The 17,628-nt window shown below is 43.1% G+C and overlaps 1 protein-coding gene across 1 annotated transcript in view; it reads right to left on the minus strand.

Moving 5' to 3' along the window:
- Positions 1 to 17,628, minus strand: part of TANC2 (tetratricopeptide repeat, ankyrin repeat and coiled-coil containing 2) — a 248,609-nt gene that overhangs the window by 82,974 nt on the left and 148,007 nt on the right. Inside the window, exons 8-9 of the mRNA XM_067311864.1 lie at positions 14,896 to 15,082; positions 2,774 to 3,037 (exon numbers count right to left, since the gene is read on the minus strand). Of these exons, the coding sequence (XP_067167965.1) occupies positions 2,774 to 3,037; positions 14,896 to 15,082 (451 nt within the window). The remainder of the gene's footprint in view (positions 1 to 2,773; positions 3,038 to 14,895; positions 15,083 to 17,628) is intronic.

Here is a 17,628-nt window from a genome sequence, read left to right on the forward strand (position 1 = left end):
ATATAACTGCAAGCTTTTAAAGGGTGATTTTAGGAAAAGAGTAGCGGCAACTCCTTGCATAGGATTCAGCTAGATTTTTCTTAAACACCGTATTAATGCATAGACACTACGCTCACATTTTGCTTAAGCTTCTTCTAGTATATTAGCAGTATTTTAACTCACAGCCTCACTGTTAGCAATTTGCTGCCCATAAGTTAGGCACAAACCCAAGACCTTTAAGCTTTCTTGCTCCTAAGATCAGACTAATTTGCTCCTTGCCTTGTATTGCACTTTTTCCCTTTCTCTTTCTATTAATGATTTTTAAACGCTTGCTGCCTAGCAAAACAGCAAGCGCCCTTCGCAGCTGCTTCCATCTTAATACCCTAAAATCGCCTAACCGCATTCATGCGCCGTGCAGTAACTCGCTGCGCATCGGCCGCCAAGTGCGCTCCTAGGGAGCTCGTGTGAAAGGAGGCCTCTCGCTATTCCCACAACCTGGGAATTTATTAAAAAAAATATATATAGATCCTATCCCATATACGATAACCCACGAATCGAAGCGATTCACCACGATCCAGAAAGTGCTCCACCAAATGCAACGTCCCACCCGGGCATTTTAAGGCACGCAAGAGCCGCCAGTGTTTTTTTCCTAAAGTCTTTACCAAAAAATTGCCTTTACCAATAGTTTCCGACCGAAGAAATAAAACACGGCTGAGTGAAGGACTAGATCAACATCATGTTGGGGGAGCTGCTTCCGTGTGCGAGCTGCACTGGGGGTGAGGAGCTGCATTACAGGGCAGCGATTGCCGTTTGCAAACCTGCTCTACCAAAGAACGTTTTGTGCCTGTTTGGAAAGATATACAGGGAGAACCTTAAAAAAAAAAATTAAAAAAAAAAAATCCGCAAGATAAGCGCTGCCATGCATTAGTTACTAAAAATAGAGGGGTTGCATATAAAATAAACCCAACTCCATTTCAAAAAAAAGGCAAGAACAGTCTGTTTTAGCAAAGGTGTGGTTTCATGATGAGCTTAAACCACCGAGAGGGAGGCAGCGTCTGCCCGTTTTGTGGCTGCACCTTTTTAGCCCAATCTGGTTTCCCCTCTCCTATCTACACAGATGCCAAGATTAACCAGTCGAGGGGGGGGGGAAGCATGCAAATTTATCAGCTGGAAAACATAATTTTCTGATGCTATAAATTTATAGGAAATAATATATGATCATTCAATAGTAAAAGGTTAAGCCAAATCTTGCATTCTTTTCCAAAGTTGCTGCCACAAAGATTTACACTGGGACATGACCTCTGTTAGCTCACTTACTGCTGAAAGCAGCAAAAAAAGAAGTGTTCCCTAGCCTTGCTACATGGTTTTCTCTCGAAAAACTATTTGCCTCTAAATGTGCCATGCAAGGCAACTACTTCCAAAGTCAAGTTAACCAAAGCACATGTGTATTTAGATTTTTTTTGCTAACTGGCCTGCTCTGTTTTCCTTTGGAGGGTGCTGGTGAGGTGTCATCTACAAGAAACGAACCCAATGCCTACGCGACCGGGCTGAGCAACCACTGCTTCTCACCCTTTTACCATCACCTCTTTTCATTCTGAAGTCCCATGCTTTTATTCTCGCAGGCCTAAGTAAATGGCATTTGTTCTTCTGTCACCATGGTTAGGGTCCTCATATTTTTAGTGTCTGTAAAATCTCATTTCTACATTGCTTTTAGACCTTTGATCCGCCAAACTGGCGTTAAAAAAGTAGATCTAATCTAGTTACCCAGTGCAGCCTAGGTGGACACGAGATGCTGTTTTAGCAGACAGTCTCCCAGGCTCTTCACGGTCCAGAGTTTCTGGACCAATATTAATACAGCCAGCCTGCAGGGACCGTATAAAATATAGATAGATAGACCTACAGACCATCTCAACACAACGTTGAACCCCAGAGAAATTACCAAGCAGAGAAGACAGAGTAGCAAAGCAAGTGAGAACAATTTCAGACAAGAAGCCTTTCAGTAAAGCTGTAACATTTTTAACCCTCTCTCTTCTTTCTGTCCTGCTGGTAGCAACTTCAAGGGAGGAACCTGTCAGGTTGTTAGAAGACACCAATAAGATATGTTGCAGCATCGTTGAAGAGTCTTTCGAACAGCGGACAGGAAATTAAGTGAAGAAAATGTTGATGGGATGCAAAAAGATTATATTCATTAGTGAACCCCAGATGTTGCAAAAACCAAACTAGTGCATGCACACAAAAGCCCCAGTTGTGTGCTATGACATTCAGGGCAAAATCCCATCAAGAGAGGTGGAATCCAGAGTGATTTTTCTGCAGACAGAAAGTCCCACAGTTCTCTTAACTCCCAAGTTGTTATCATCATCTTCAGAAAAGACCAGGCCCTTAGATTTTACTTAGACTGATTCCTTTGAAAGAGTGGAAATGGCTATGCCTTGGAATTATAAACCTGAAAATATTTGTATTGCAATGATATTTGCTAAGAAAAAAAACACTTTGTATACATATATATATAAACACACACATATATACATAAAATCTCCAATAATCTTATAGTCCTTCAATTTTGTCAAAAAGGGATCTTATGGAATAACGATTAAACAATGTTTTACCCTCCGTAATTCTCCAATTAGAAATAATAATTCAAATAAAAAGAAAATTTTGGTATACTCAGTGATGATGATTACAGAAAGGAGACTTCTCTTTGAATAATGAAAACATGAAAAAAGTTGTGACATGTATGCACTGGGTCTCATTGTAACTTTAATCCGACCTAAAGGCAAAAATATTCGTTTCTTACCTGCTACTGAATTGGGCCGTGGCATAAGGTAAAGCGGAATAGACTGCACCGACTGGGACAAGACCGTCTCCAGATTCCTCTCCGGGATCTTGTTCAGGCTGTAGGTGGAGGCCGTCATGTTCTCGTCCACCCGGTACAGACAGGAGTCCATGCTGGACTTTTGCGACTGCCACGGTTTCAGGTTTCCTCCCGACCCTAATTCTTTACTGCTTTCCCCTCCGTATTTCGTGCGTTCCACGTTTTCGGAGTAGCTTGTCAAAGTAGCTGGAAGGAAGAAATTATGAACAAAATGAGCAACCAAGAAAGACTTGCTTGCATGCATCCTGATACGCAAGGCAAAAGTCAACAACGATGCTCATCAGATTTTCCACATTCACTTAAATCAGAGATTATGGAACTCAGTTTAATGACACTGTTTCTACTTACTACTTCTCGAACACCATCTAGTTATAATGTTTGGGCTCCTACTGTTAAAAGCCATTTGTACTTACAAAGAGTATTAAAAATCAGGCACAACTTTGTATCAGAATACACGAGCATACAAAGAGCAGACATGATTAAGGAAGAAACATCATCAGTGCTCCTCACGTCTGCTAACCCTCCTTGTAGTTACCACCTTTATAGAGACTGGTCTCAGAGGCAGGTTTATAAACTAATATGCAATATCCAACAATGCTAAAACGTAGACATAGAAAACCCACGATTAACTTGTATTAATGATCAATTCTTATGGATTAATTTGGTTCAGAAACTGATCCCAGTATCTCATTTGATCTACACTTTTCCTTATACTATTTGATTTTAGAAATGCAGACTATTGCTATATTAACTTTGAAATTGGTAATCGATAATATTAGACTGATTTTCACCACTAATATCTCCCCTCAGTTGGGATTTGTTGCTCTTAATTCTGATTTAGCTATTCCCTAGCCATAACTCCTTTCAGACTTCTGACTTTCCTCAAGTCTTTAGTTTCCCCCATGCTCATCAAGGTCCTAATCAAACCTCTTTGGTGTTGAGGAACGGTCCCAACACCTATACTAGATTACTTGAGTGCATCCAACCTGCCAACTCCCTAACTGTCCAGTAAATAAATAAATACACAAACCAGAATTCACTACCCTCTCACTCACTGCAATCCCATTTCCACTTCTGCGCAAAACCCGGAGGATCCAACTTCACCCGGAATATTCCTAAGCCCCAAACGTGCTGTTTTGGTAGATCTACTTACTAATATTGCATATCTCAAAAATCCACTGAAAAACATTGTTTTCACTTAGCCATGGTAAATACCTTCCCAAGTCCAAATTCGCTGCTAATTTCTACGCCATCCATCCCCGGCCAAAACAGCGGGCACCCCTCGCTTTGGGTCTAGGCTGCCGGGCTTCCTTGGGGGCAGCCTGCCCGGCCTTCGCACAAGCCCATTCCTGCAGCGAGGGCTATGCAGCAGCCTCGTTAACAGCCAGTGTAACGGTTATTTCTACACTGATTAATGCAAACAGGCAATTGCTCCAAGGAGTCACGTGCTTTTCAGCGAAAGCTTTTTCTATGCCAAATTTCAAAAGTAAGCAGCCTCTAAAAAAGGGTCTAGTCAAAGGGCACCTAAAAGGTGCACCCTAGAGGATGCAATTTAATTGCAAGTGAGTGGTTTGGGTTTTTTTAATTCATTCTGCATATTTTAGCCAGTTGTTCATATGACAGGCATAAGAATAAAGTCACTGGAAACACTGGTACAGACCTAACCTCTCCCCACCAACGAAATAGGAGCCATAGACCTTTAAAATCAGGGGCTCCAGGCTGCACTGCTTGCAGAGGCAGTAAGCAGACGGCGGGAGCCTATCCCCAAGGCCAAAACATCGACTTCAGCGTCCAAGGACTCATCTGGCTCAATCGGATAGATTAAATGTCGTTATAATAGGAACCAGAATTAAATGGTTGCATCTGAAGTCACAAAGCCATAAAAGACGATGAAAAAAAAGCAGGACCTATAATTCTTCCTGCGCCTGTTCTTTCGCCATCCCAATAAATTCTGGGCAGCTTTGGCCTTACCCCTGTTTGTCTCTTTTTATTTCTCAGTAATGTGCTTCTCTTCTGTGCGGGGGGGGATCGATATTGTCATATCTCACGAGGTATTCCAAAATTTGGCCATTTACAAGCTATTTTGAAATTTGAAACCAATACGTGCAACTGATAAGAACTGATATTTGCTTGTCGACATTTAAATATACATTTTCAGCCAGGTGAACAAATTTACACTTTAGCATGAGCAAATTGAATAAAGAAACAGATGTTCACAGATAGCTCTTGCTCCTTCAAATGGTTTAATATGGAGAGAGACGTTTTTGACCGTCTTCTAGAAGAGCTCCATTTCAAAGCAGAGGTCTGCAGTGCCAGGCATCTGATGTTGACTACTTACGGAAAAATCCATTCATTTTAAAAACCTATCTCAGTTTATTTCTAATTAATCTTTGTAGAAGCACATCAGCAGCTGAAACAAACAACCCTCGAATGCATCAAATTGCGGAAAACCAAATAAAACAGCATTAAACAGCAAAGAAGAAAAAAGACAATAAACTCTGATGGTCCCTTTTTCTAATCGTCAATTTGTGTTTATTTTAAATATCAGCTTCACTGTTTTAAACTAAGGCTGTTTTATGTGCAAACTCTTCATTGAGTCAGGTATTTAGGATTGTTCCCTGTGGATTAATTTACCTTTGGAAGAGCCCTGGGTGATAGAAGCACTACTACCCAGGCTGCAAGCGATTACTCCGTGGACTTAATCTGCTCCATGAGCTATTCGAAAACAAAACAATTTTGATTTTATTTAGCAGGCAAAGACACGAGGCTATCTACCAGGCGGCAACCTGAAGCGGCGTGCAGAGCGTGTCCCCGGGGAGAAGAGCTGTGCTTATCCCAGGTGAGCCCAGCTTGGGGACTGCCACCTCGCAACCAGCAGTTGAGAGAGCAGCACCCGATTTCAGCAAATTCACCTTGTCCGCACCAACTGAGGTTGTTTCAGGGGCGAAAAAGTTAGTAGTGCTCATACATGAACAAAGTGCAAAGATTTTTTTGGATGCAAAGAACTTAATTTAAGCTCCAGTTAGGATGAAGCCCATAGAGAAACACCTGCAACCAGAAGGAAAGCTGCAAAATACTCCCGTTTCTGCAAGGCACGCTCATACCCTACATTTTCCAAAGAACGGAGCCGCAGAGGGTATTCGAGGACAGGGCCTGCGTCTGCATAATTCGGGTGTTTGAGTACACACGCCCATGATCTCCTATGTTTGCCCCTGCAGGGGATTAACTGTGCTTTACAGGAATAATCTCTTTAGACAGTTGCACGGGGAATGAAGACCCACCCTCGGGACGAATCCCATCCCGACTCGTTGCAGCGTTAACGTGCCCATACTACAGCTCTATGTTAAAAATACTCAGAGCCTTAATGCAGCGCGACGCTCGGGCAGGAGAAGCGGCGAGGCAGTCCGATGGGGAAACGCGAGGCTGGAAAAGTCCCGACAGGCTACAATTTCACATTACGTGGTTTAAATTGGGCTGCGGGAAGAGTTACGGGCAAGGTCTTAACGCAAAGATCGTGAAGGAAAACTTTCTTACAAGTCCCGTTTTTTAAGCACGTAGACGCACAATCGACCAAAATCTCCAGAAAATACAGTCTCCTAGAAGGTGGCGCGCTCTGAATTTGGGAACCATCAACCCATGACCTTGAATACCCCAAAGAGAAGGGATCCAGGCTTGGAGCGATCTGCTAAGAGGCAGCTCGCTGAGCGCCAAGTCCCCACCAAGCGGCACCCCATGACGACGGGCTTGGGGTCGGTCAAGGCATCCGAAACACCCGGGCGCTGGGAGACGCATTAACGAATAACAACTTGGAAAGACCCTCTAACGGCAGGACTGAGGCACCGGGGCCCCCTCGGCAATGCTCCCTGCGGCGCTCCCGGAGGATTTGCCGTATCCCTGTCCAGGCTCGTTCCCTTGCTCAAACAATCTGATCACAACTTTTTGCCAGTAACATGTTAAATATTTTTTTTCCTTTGGGAAAAACAGAAGTGTATTAAAGTAGGAGCTCATCTGAGACAGCATCCTCGATGTCACTGCAGCCAGTAGTACGCTTCTTCGAGCAAGTGTCCTGTATTTACAGCACTGTAAATATTATTTCTAATTCCTATTACTTGCTGGCCCGTGCCCTGGAGCATGAGTTTTTCAACTGTATTTGTCTGAGTCAAATCACGCTAGGGGATTTGCATCGTCCCGTCCAATTCTGCTCCAGGCAGAGATCAGGTCTGGAAAATGTCAACTTTTATGTTCGTGTTTCAGATGCAACCGCAATGGAAGGCGGTTTGCAACAGTTACCATTTGCTGATGAGCACCAGCTACGAAACTCATTAATACGCAGGGATTGATAGCACGTCTCAGGCAGCAAATAGGGATTGCGGTGCCTTAAAGAAATAACTACTGCCAAGAAGCTAGCTCCACAAATTGCGCTGAAATCACGTACTAAAACCACTTCAGCAAACTCTGCCAAGTTGCCTTTGCCTTGCTCTTATCTGGTCGCATATTAAAACCCCACTTACCTTGTTAGGCTAGAGATGCTCCGGCTAAAATCCAGAGTTGACAAGGAGCGAAACAAATCTTTCAGCCTAATCCCAGGAGCCTTCGGAAACTCGGCCACAAAAGCATCCGCCTGACAGCGGCGGCAGCCCGCACCGCCCCGGCGGTGCTACGGAGACTAGAGATGCAAGGCCTGGATCAAATAGCATCATAACGTAGAGACTGAGTCGCTCCCGAGCTTACTGCAAATACCGCAACCATGAGATAAAACAGCTCAGCAAACCCTGGTTTCTCCTTTAGTTTAGCATTGCACAAACCAGGTAATGAATGTTTTTAAGCATGCTCTGATACTGTACGCCTCAGAGAAATTTGCTTAGACGTTTCCAAATTTAATACAGAGGCAATAATCTCGACAGTTGACTTACTAAAGCATCATAAAGAAAAAAACGCTCCTAAATATATTATTTCATCACACCCCTCTGACAAAACCATATCAAACACGTATCTGGAGCAAAACCTCTACAGCAGTGACGCACCAAAACAGTGGGCAGGGATTACTGAACGGCAGCAGTGGATATACGCCGCGTGCTATCCCGCCCGCCCAATCTGACTCTGTATTTATTACGTGCTGTGCTTCCACCCTGTAGGCCTATACCTTATACCTCACCACCTATAGCACCAGCAGGCAACCACTGGATTTTAACTGTAGGGCTTCCAGCATGCATACGTATCCCTTTAACCCTATATCAAAATTTCTCCACTGTCTTAATTCAGTCCCCTCCGTGCACTGCCCATCTTTTGCCATTTTGCCTTATTTTTGCCTCTTTCTTCAACGTCAGCTTGCATTTTCTTCTGTCTTTAGTATCCACAAGGCTAATTTTTCTTCTTCTTCTTCTTCTTCTTTTTTTTTTTTAGTCCACAAGAGTCTTGAAACAGGTGTTAAAAATGGGATTTAAACGAGCAAACAGAAAAGGGGTGTATGTGTGTGGGGGTGTGCACAAGGCAAAGGAAGTTATTTCTATACTCGATTTTAACTTTTGGGGTGCGCTTGTATCATTGTCCAGCTTTTCTTCACAACCGAAGGTTAAAAGCTTGCTTTTCTTCAAATAAAAGCCGAGAGCCCCAGCTAATCCCATCCCATCAACAGCTAAAACTTTAAAGAAAAGTCACTTATCGCAGTACCCAAAATAACACCGTGGGAGTTGACAATGCAGACTTCTCCTCTAGCTCTCTTCTAATCGGTCTTTCCAATTTCTTCTTTCCTTCCTTTTTTTCCACTCCATTTTTTCCCCCATCTACCAGGCTGAACTGTAAGATGAAGCAAATTTCACAGGTTTATAGGACATGTGTCCCATGCCGCCTCCTGCGGGTTTCGCCTCCGAACTCCCTTCTTTCTCTCTTTCAGTAACACCATAAGCACCTGTAGCTGATGCATTTACCCACCCAGCGATTAAGGGCCAGAGTCTGGCAACCGTTCAAGCACACTGACGCCTCCCTGGCTTAACTGGGGGAATGCACAAGTTTTGTTCCGCGCCAGAGTGGTTGTACTTTGGTTTCTCATCCCCGACAGTGACCACGCGCGCTGGATGAATTTATTAACGAATCATGGTGCACACGCATGCAAACGCTTTCTTTCTGCTCAATTTGCCCTTTTTAAGGAAACGTGGAACCGAGTCAGGATGCAGAAGTGGTATTTTTGGTACTTAACATGGTCGGGAGTCTACGATCCCATTGATTTTCCCCGAATTCCCTTGCCAGTCCAAAACGGTCGTCCCAAGCACTTGCAATATGCAGATGCAACAGCGAGCAACAGCTCATCATTCATCACTATTAGACCCTTTCCAGGGAGCAATTCCTTTGGTGAATGAGCCCAAACGGAGCTTGGCTAGACTAAAAAAAAAAAAACAAAAAACAAACTCAGGTTCTGAGAAATCTAATTCATTATTAACCAGAGCATTTCGTTACACTGATTAGGATGTCACAACCCGAATGCTTTAGCTCTAAGATCACCAAAACGTTTAACCTGAGCTAAATTTATCTTGAAGCGCCTTTGGAGCTGCGCCTTGGTCCTGTCTCAAAGCAGTTAAACTCGCAAACAAATCTATCTTGTCTCATTGTCGGCGGCGTCTATTCTGCTTAGCACGCACTCACGACGAATTTATTAACAAAGCTATTTTTAACCCACCAACACACAAATCTGTAGCAAGGAGCCGCCTGATAAAAGCTCAGGAGTCGGAGGAAGAAAGGAAGAACAGTAAAATTGCAAAAAAAAGGTGAAAATGGTTACACAACGGGGACTTTCAGAAGGGCGAAGGTGTCCTTTACATGTTGTCCTTCATTGTTTAAAATCCACAAAATATAAGTGAAGCCAGCTGCTCCACAGATAGCTCCATTAGAGCTATCTACATCGCTGCAGCAGGATTTACACAGCTCACTGGCTTTTTTCATCTCTTTTTTAAGTTGTTTCAACGTCATACGTGTTGCATCTCCGAAGACGATCCCAGGTAAGCAGGGACTACGTCGCAGGTTATCAGAGCTGCAGGTTAAGGAGAAGCACAGCCCCGTTTTGCAACGGAGCAAATCACACTGGTGCAAAGCCGCTTTGGTCGCAAGGCTTCAACATGCAAAAATAGCAGCTCTTTACTACTGCAGAGAAAGCTTTTAAATGATATAAAGCACACAAAATGCTCCCTGTTTGATTTTACGGGCTTGTAGATGATTGCTGTAGATTGCTTCTATTTTCTGCTGCAGTCGAGCAGCAGGACCTTGAAAGTCCATTCTCCTGTTGGGACCTGAAGTACAAAGTTTCACCCCAGAAGCACGGGATGCTCTGGCCATTTTTGTTTTCAGTAGCAGGTTTTGAACATTAACAGTTGGCTGCTTGTATTTGGCAAGAGCCAAAAAAATCCTGGAAGCTGTTCAGAGGTTGAAACCAGGTCAACGTTTGCACCAGGCACTCCGGTTTCCACGAAAAGGGTTTAGCGGCTTCCAAGGAGCAAGGGCTGACTTGCTCCTATCTCTGCTCTTGGCTCACCTTCCTTCTCCTCCCCCCTTCCCCATTTTCCTTCCTTTTGTAAGTTAATGTTACCATTAAAAAACAAAACAAAAGCCCACTAACCCTTTCTCAGGCAATTTTCCTGCACCTTTTCTTCAGCTGCAATTGCACTTGTCACCTGCCTATCCTACTGCTGATGTAGTGCGTTTATAAATTGACTTTGAAGACCTTTAATACAAAAACAGACAGCGAGTTTGAGCCTTCTGGAGGAAAAAAATTTTTTTTTTAAATAGTTGCTATTAATACAAATATTTACATTATAAGCTTTTTGTCCTAACAAAAATTTGGGGAACATTCACCGTTACAGAGTTGCAATGACTGAGGTCGGTTTGGAATCAGTTTAGGTATGCCTGGTACAGCAGGGCCTGCATTTACAGCATCCATCACAGGCAAAGGATTTTGTCCTGGAAAAGGTGAAGAGTGCTGGAATTTGAAGGATCTGGAACTCATAACAGTTTTGCTACCCTTTCAACATAAGGGGACCAAACTTCCCGTTGCTATTAAGTCTAAAATTTCCAAGTATGTGAGGTCCAACCCAAGCGATGCACTTGTTAAAGTGATCAGTAAGCACGAAATAGTCACTGAGCTGATGCAGATTAGAGATTTGTTCTCTAATGATCACAGAAATTATATAACAGTTGACACAGAAATGGACAGAAAAAAAAACTCCAAGGGGACAAGGAAACAGAAAACCTGACTGTTTAAAATTTGGTCTTTACATCTGGATTTAACCCCCCAAATGCCCGTTCTGTACACCTCAGTGGAGGGGTAGGCTCCTAACACAGTTATTTAGGAGTCCAAAGGGTCACGCTTTGATTTAACTTTGACTAGCTGATGCTGAGACTAGCAACGCATACAAGTAAAGTGAACTTAAAATGTGTAAAAAACATTGTGGGCTGAGAGAAAATACATGAAAAAATGCAGTTATGTATAATGGTGTAAGCTAAAGTTCAAGTTTCCACTTTGATTAACTGTTTTCTGGCCTTTGCTGATTCTGAAATATTTTGCAAGTGGCATGTTAACCTTCTGGGACACACTTTAAAGCCCTTATACTTTTTAAATATGAAATACGGTGGTGATTCATGGTTGTGAGATTCAGAGGTCACACCAGCTCAGGACTAATAGGGGGCAAAAATCAAGAGGTCTCCTCAAAATTTTAATTTTATCATGACGAATAAGAAATTGGTAGGAACAGCCTATTATAAAAACCACACTTTCCTGGAAGTGCATGAGCTAAGAGTTTAAATTACACTTATTTGGGAGGAAGAGGCAAGACCATGACTCAGGAACTAAGCAAAATACCTCGGGATATATCCGGCCCTTTTCTAAACCTAACAATTGCAAGACCATTAGTAGCTTCGACATGGAATTCTTGCACAGATTTACACTTCGGAGGCACCACGTAAAGCCACGCGGAGCAAAAGCCACGTCACTGCCGTCATCCCTGCGGAGAACAAGCCGAGGAAGAACAAGTTCTGCATCCAATAAAAGAGGAATGTAACTGAACGGGAAACCTGAGCCCTGACCCTTTAGAAACAACGGAGCTGATGTGGTTTTTCTCGAGCAGCGAGGTAAGGCTCGCTTTGTGTGCGCGTGGACCATTTCTCTGCTCGATGCTGTAGGGAAAATAATTCCAGGGAATTGCTGTCATGTAGAGAGCACCTCTCAGAATTATTGCACACCCAGTTCGCAACAGAGCAATACAATAATGGCGAAACTGCACATTCATCTGCCCCGGGGAAATGGCCGTCCCTTGCTCAAGTTGACCTTACACCTTGCTGAAGGTAGCAGAGGTAGAGCAATATAGACTTAGTTGAAATTTTTCCTTTTTTTTTTTTTGCTGGTGGAAAACATGACTAGAGAAGACAATTTTCCTCACCATTTGTTACGGCTGCCCGGCTTCTATCAAATGCAAGAATAAGAAGGTGTTGAAAATGTTGCTGTCAAAGCAAGAGTGAAGGCAAAGAAGGGGAGAAAGAGGTTTTCCGTTTCCTTTCCTCATTTTCCTTTGAGTGCTAACACTAAAAGGAAAAAGCATTGCTCTTTAAGAGACTTGAACAGTGCTTCTACTGCATACAAACACGTCTCTTGCATCTTGCTGACTTTTTCCATCTGGGATACGTTAACGTAGCGTTGGGATAAGCCACCTTCTTTTAATTCCCAGAGTTTCCATGGGAAAAATCTAGTTCCTGACAAAAAATTATCTAAAAGGGAATTTTCCTGCAAATTTATTGGGGATGGGGGAAGAACCCTGTTTTTTTCTTACTCTTCTGAAAAAAAAATAAAAATGCTATAGATTACTGAAAGAAGGTAGGATAGAAACTCTGAGCGAAGAGCTTCCATGACTCATCACATGAGAAATCAGGATCATGCTGACACCTCACTTTGACAGAGGCATGCACGAAGGACACATTCACCTCCCCGACCTCCCCTTGGACAAGAAACTCCAGGTGACCACCTAACTGCAGGGATCTCCATCCTCATTGCCTTCAGGCTGGCAACCATGGAGCAACCGCAAGGGGAGGATGAATTCAACACGAGAGCACAGCACACGCTGGCAAATCTAACTAGCAGGATGAGCTCGTAGGAGCAGACCACCCAAGTTTTTGCAAGCTCTGCTGCTCCACCTCAGGGTTCGTTCCAGTCCAGACCAATTTACGGGTCTGCTAAGGAGTAAGACTTAGCTTAAATCACACATGCGCTTTTACTCACCGTGACTCTCCCACACAACCTGGTTTTGAAGGGCTGTCGTTGGACAGTGAAGTTCTGACCGGGGGGCAATGTGAACAGAGAACGACGCGCGATACCGCAATGAATTTTCCCAGAATTCATTAACCTACTTTGGTATGCAGCTCAGAATAGCTTACATATTTGCATTTTAAGATCATGCAGGCAGAAGAGCAACTAAGGTTCTTGTGGCATACAGGAGCTGAAGCTAAGTCCAAATTTCCTGATCAGCCAAGCAAAATATTAATCATTAGCACAACTAACTTCCCTAAATTGTCAGCCTTTCTCTCGTCTTTTTCTGCTTTTAAGCACTACAGAAATTGTTGGCAAAGCAGCATCTTCTTATCCAGACAAATATTCAACGTTAAAAATGCGGAAAGGACAACGAAACTAGCACCAACCTGCCTGAATTTCCATAGCAATTACTTTTCTTCCATTGTGCCTTTACAGTTATTAAACAGAAGTTAATCTGCATATGTTTGCTCAAGATCCTCTGCATAAAAAGCTCTTCAAATCTATAGATTATGCCAGTGAAAAACCTGCTATAACCACCACAGGAATCCACCAAAATTTGTTTTACGATAACCCTGCTCCTGCCCACTGCTGAGCTTAAGAGAATATGGATACAGGTGACAGTGACAGCCCCAGGGCACAGAAGGCAATCAGTCTTACGTACAGGCCTTAAAAATGCTCCTCCTTTAATGCACAAATATCAGATATGTGAATACAGAAATAAAGTCCTATTTTTTAACAGAAAGAGAACTGAACATGAGAAGCAATACTCCCAAAGAGCAACTGTTGTACTGACAGGAAGAGGTGGAGGCTAGGGAGAATCTAAAATAATCCTCATAATTTCTCTAAAAGGATGACATGAGTAATAGCATGTTAGGAAGCATTACAAAAACTAACTTACAGCAAGTGTAACAGAAAAGAGCACATTTGACAACGAGTCTCCCTCTTCCCATCAAGTGTTGGTATAGAAAATTCCACAGTATGTGAACCATAAATGTGATAACATCATCCGTTCTCTCTCCTCTAACATCAAGGAACAGTGGCCATGGACCAAACAGCATTAGGGGAAGAAAAACGCTAATAAAAAAATGCTAAAAGAAAAAGAAAAAGAAAAAGAAAAAGATACTTCTAAGTTTACTTGAAGTAGTAGGAGGGGATGGTAGCCCCAAATTATAGCCATTGCCTGGCGCTGAGACCATCCCATCTTTCTTATTGGGCCAAAAAACTTTTCTCTCCCCAAATTAGCATCTCTGCATTCATAAATAAGCACAGACAGCAGCTGAAGGAAACCATATAGAACAACAGAAAAACTTGGTAGAAGCAACAACGTAACCTCACTAGAATTAAAGGAGGCAAAAAAACTGTTGGGAAGAAAGGTTGTGATAAGCCAAAAAAAAAGCGAATCAGAAAAGACGGGAGGAAGACGCGAAGCAAAAATAAAAGGAGAAAAAAAAGCAAACTTTTCCTCTTTCACCATTTAAACACTTTCCAGAACTTTGTATCAAATAATTTACGCTATTATCAACCTCATCCATCCCAAATTTCACCGACTCTATATAGAGTTTTACCAATGAGGAGTGGAAGACGGGGTATAATTCACCTTGGTTACTGACGTATCAACTTGAATAATGCAAAACCTTTCCATTTATCAGCAAACGTGTATTATGTATAAAAAAGCATGTTAAACCAATCCAGTGGATTGCTGCCCGGCTTCGCGTCGGAGGCGGCTCGGTGAGAACGAGGAGGAGAGTTGGCTACTCACCTATGATGCCGCTGTCTCTGCTCTCGAGGGTGGACGTGGGGCTGGTGACGGCACCATAGCTGCAGTCCTTGGCCGTCACGTTGGTGCTGACGGGAGGCAGGGTGGAGCAGGGGCTGCTGGCCGGCGGCGAGGCCGTGCTGCTGGTCAGCGTGGAGCAGGGACTTATCCGCTGCGTTACGGCCGAGCTCTGCAAAAATTGCAACCGGGAACACGTCACTCAGCGCAACCGCTCGCCGCGGGAGAAGAAATCCTTCTGGAGCTCGTGCAGGAGGATTTGCTTCCTCCGGACGGGGGGGGGAAAATGTGCTCCACTGTTCAAAATGAAACTATCCACTACGCTTCCCTACATCTGTGAAAAACACGTAGAAACCCTGGATGTGTTTTCAACTTCTTTCCTTCTTGGAACGGAACAGAGTCCAGCTCCCACGTTCAACAGGAAACCCAGAAAACAAATCAAGTAGCACGTACCATAAGCCTTATACCACAGTTTAGCACAAAACTTCAGCATTTTCTTAATTTTGAGCAGAAAGTAAAAACCAAATAAACAAAAAGTACAATACAGTGGGGTAAATTTGCGCCTCTAGCTGGGTGGAGATCCTCAGGGCGATAAGTATACAGCATGATCTCACCTTTACTCACAGCTAGACCCATCCCATACAGGAAATCCTATATGGACCTCTGTGACATTTCCATCCGGTCAGAAATCTCAGCGGGACTGCGAGTTTTATTTTGCTCTCTAAGTGTTTCTTCCATTCAAGAGAAGCCACAATGGTTTTACACCCTTGCAAAGAGGAAGTTTGAGATTCCTTATCTAGATAGGAGAAAGCCCTTCCCCGGACAGAACGGCTTTCCCTGCCCAATAAAGTCTTCGGAAAAACGCAATAGGGAAAAGGTTGCTCTCCAAAGCAGCATTATAAAAGACCGGCATTTTAAAAGTTACTTTGGAAAGAACCCGTAAGAAACCATGTGCAAGAATCTCAGAAAAGCTCATGTATTTAATTACTGTGTGCAGACATTCATCTATTAAACCAACAAAATCATTGAATTCAGCTTGAGACTAGCTGTGATTTAACACAGCGCCTTTGTTTTAACCACGGGCTACATGAGCCATCTGCACGCTTCCCTAGCAAAAGATACTCTTTTCTGAAGATACGTCCTAAAATATTTGTATGAAATAAAAAAAAAATGTTGCCCTGATTTACCAAAGCGTGGCAAGCACAGAGGACGGCTCGCTGACCGCAACCCGGGGAAGGTGTTCTTGTTCACCTAACACGGCAATTTAATAAACGTTACACAGTGCTTCGTAGCGATCACACAGAAATAACTTGCTAATCCCTTCAAAAGGCATAACTGCCTTTAATACTTCCTCTCCAAAAACCTAAAACGTTCAATTTCAAGTTTCTTTGAATTCGCAGCGGAGTCTTTCGGAGAGGTTTTTAGATTCGGGGGATCGCTCCAAATTTGCTTAATCGAGACTTCTTTTATTCTCTGTGAATACTCCCCTCATAATCATATAAATTTGTATTTCCCTTTTTTTTTATGCCATTTGAAACCTGGGGGACCAAAAGAAGTATCAGACTTGCAAACTGCAGAACATGTTTGAAGTCTACATTTTTTTTTTGCTTTTTCACTATCACCTACTTGAAGCTTAAAAAAATGCCTGGGCCTGACTTTAAGTAGAACATGTGAAAGATTTACTGGTTTCTAAATTAGAAGGCTACTGGGAAGCGAGCTAGTACATCCCAGGAATCCCACTGTGCCTTGTAAGAATCCTTACCCATAATGTAATCAGACATTTGAGGCAAAATAGAGCATCCCGTACAACAGGCAGGACGGAGAAACTCGGAGAACAGAGAGACTGCAACACAGTAGCAACTGAACCATAGTATTTCCATAAATTTATAATCCCCCTGCAGAAGCCATATAAAATACCCCAGCAGCAAATGAGGTGGCCGCCACCGTATCATCTTTGGGAGTCCTCGGGAGAAAAAAAACCAACGCTTTCCTCTCCCCATCCAATGTACCGTGCCACCAAGTGGATCATGCTTATTGGTGTTTTCCGTTCTTTTATATTCTATGTCCTTATAAACAGATCTCTTTTTTTCCCCAGTAGCCTTCCAGGAATTGGAGGCAGACTGGCTGCCCTATAAATTCCGACTCCCTGTATATTCCAGTTTCACTCGTTCATCATATAACCTGCCACACGTCTTGGCTCTCAACCAACCTCTTCCATTCGCTCGTACTGCAATCTTTTCAGATGTCTAAACACTGCATTGATTTTTGTGAAACTGGTTTTAATTTCTGTAATTTACTTTCTGATTACCTAATTAATTCTACTGCCCAAATTAAAAGGTGCTTGTGCGTCAAGATTCAATATGAAAATATTCTATGATTTTTTTGTCCCCTTAAAATTGCTAAGTTTTATGTAGCTTTCTTAACATAAGCTAACATGGGGCTCTCCTTCTGGATCACTGCTACCTATCAAGCAGATGTTTTCCCTGAGCTACCCACGACAGTGGGACTGTCTCTTCTCATCTGTCCCAGGTCACTAGACTCCATCTGTACACTTGAGCTATGGAATTAGCTTTGTCCAATGCTCATTTTCTTCAACTCACCTACAGCACAGTGAACTGCATCAAACACAACGTAATGCAGCTTTTGAGGTTCCAAATTGGACCGGACGATCTCCAGAGGTCCCTGCCAGCCTCAACCACTCTCCGATTCTGTGATTCT

Source organism: Apteryx mantelli, chromosome 28 (genome assembly GCF_036417845.1).
Source record: "Apteryx mantelli isolate bAptMan1 chromosome 28, bAptMan1.hap1, whole genome shotgun sequence".
NCBI classification, from domain to species: Eukaryota; Metazoa; Chordata; class Aves; order Apterygiformes; family Apterygidae; genus Apteryx; species Apteryx mantelli.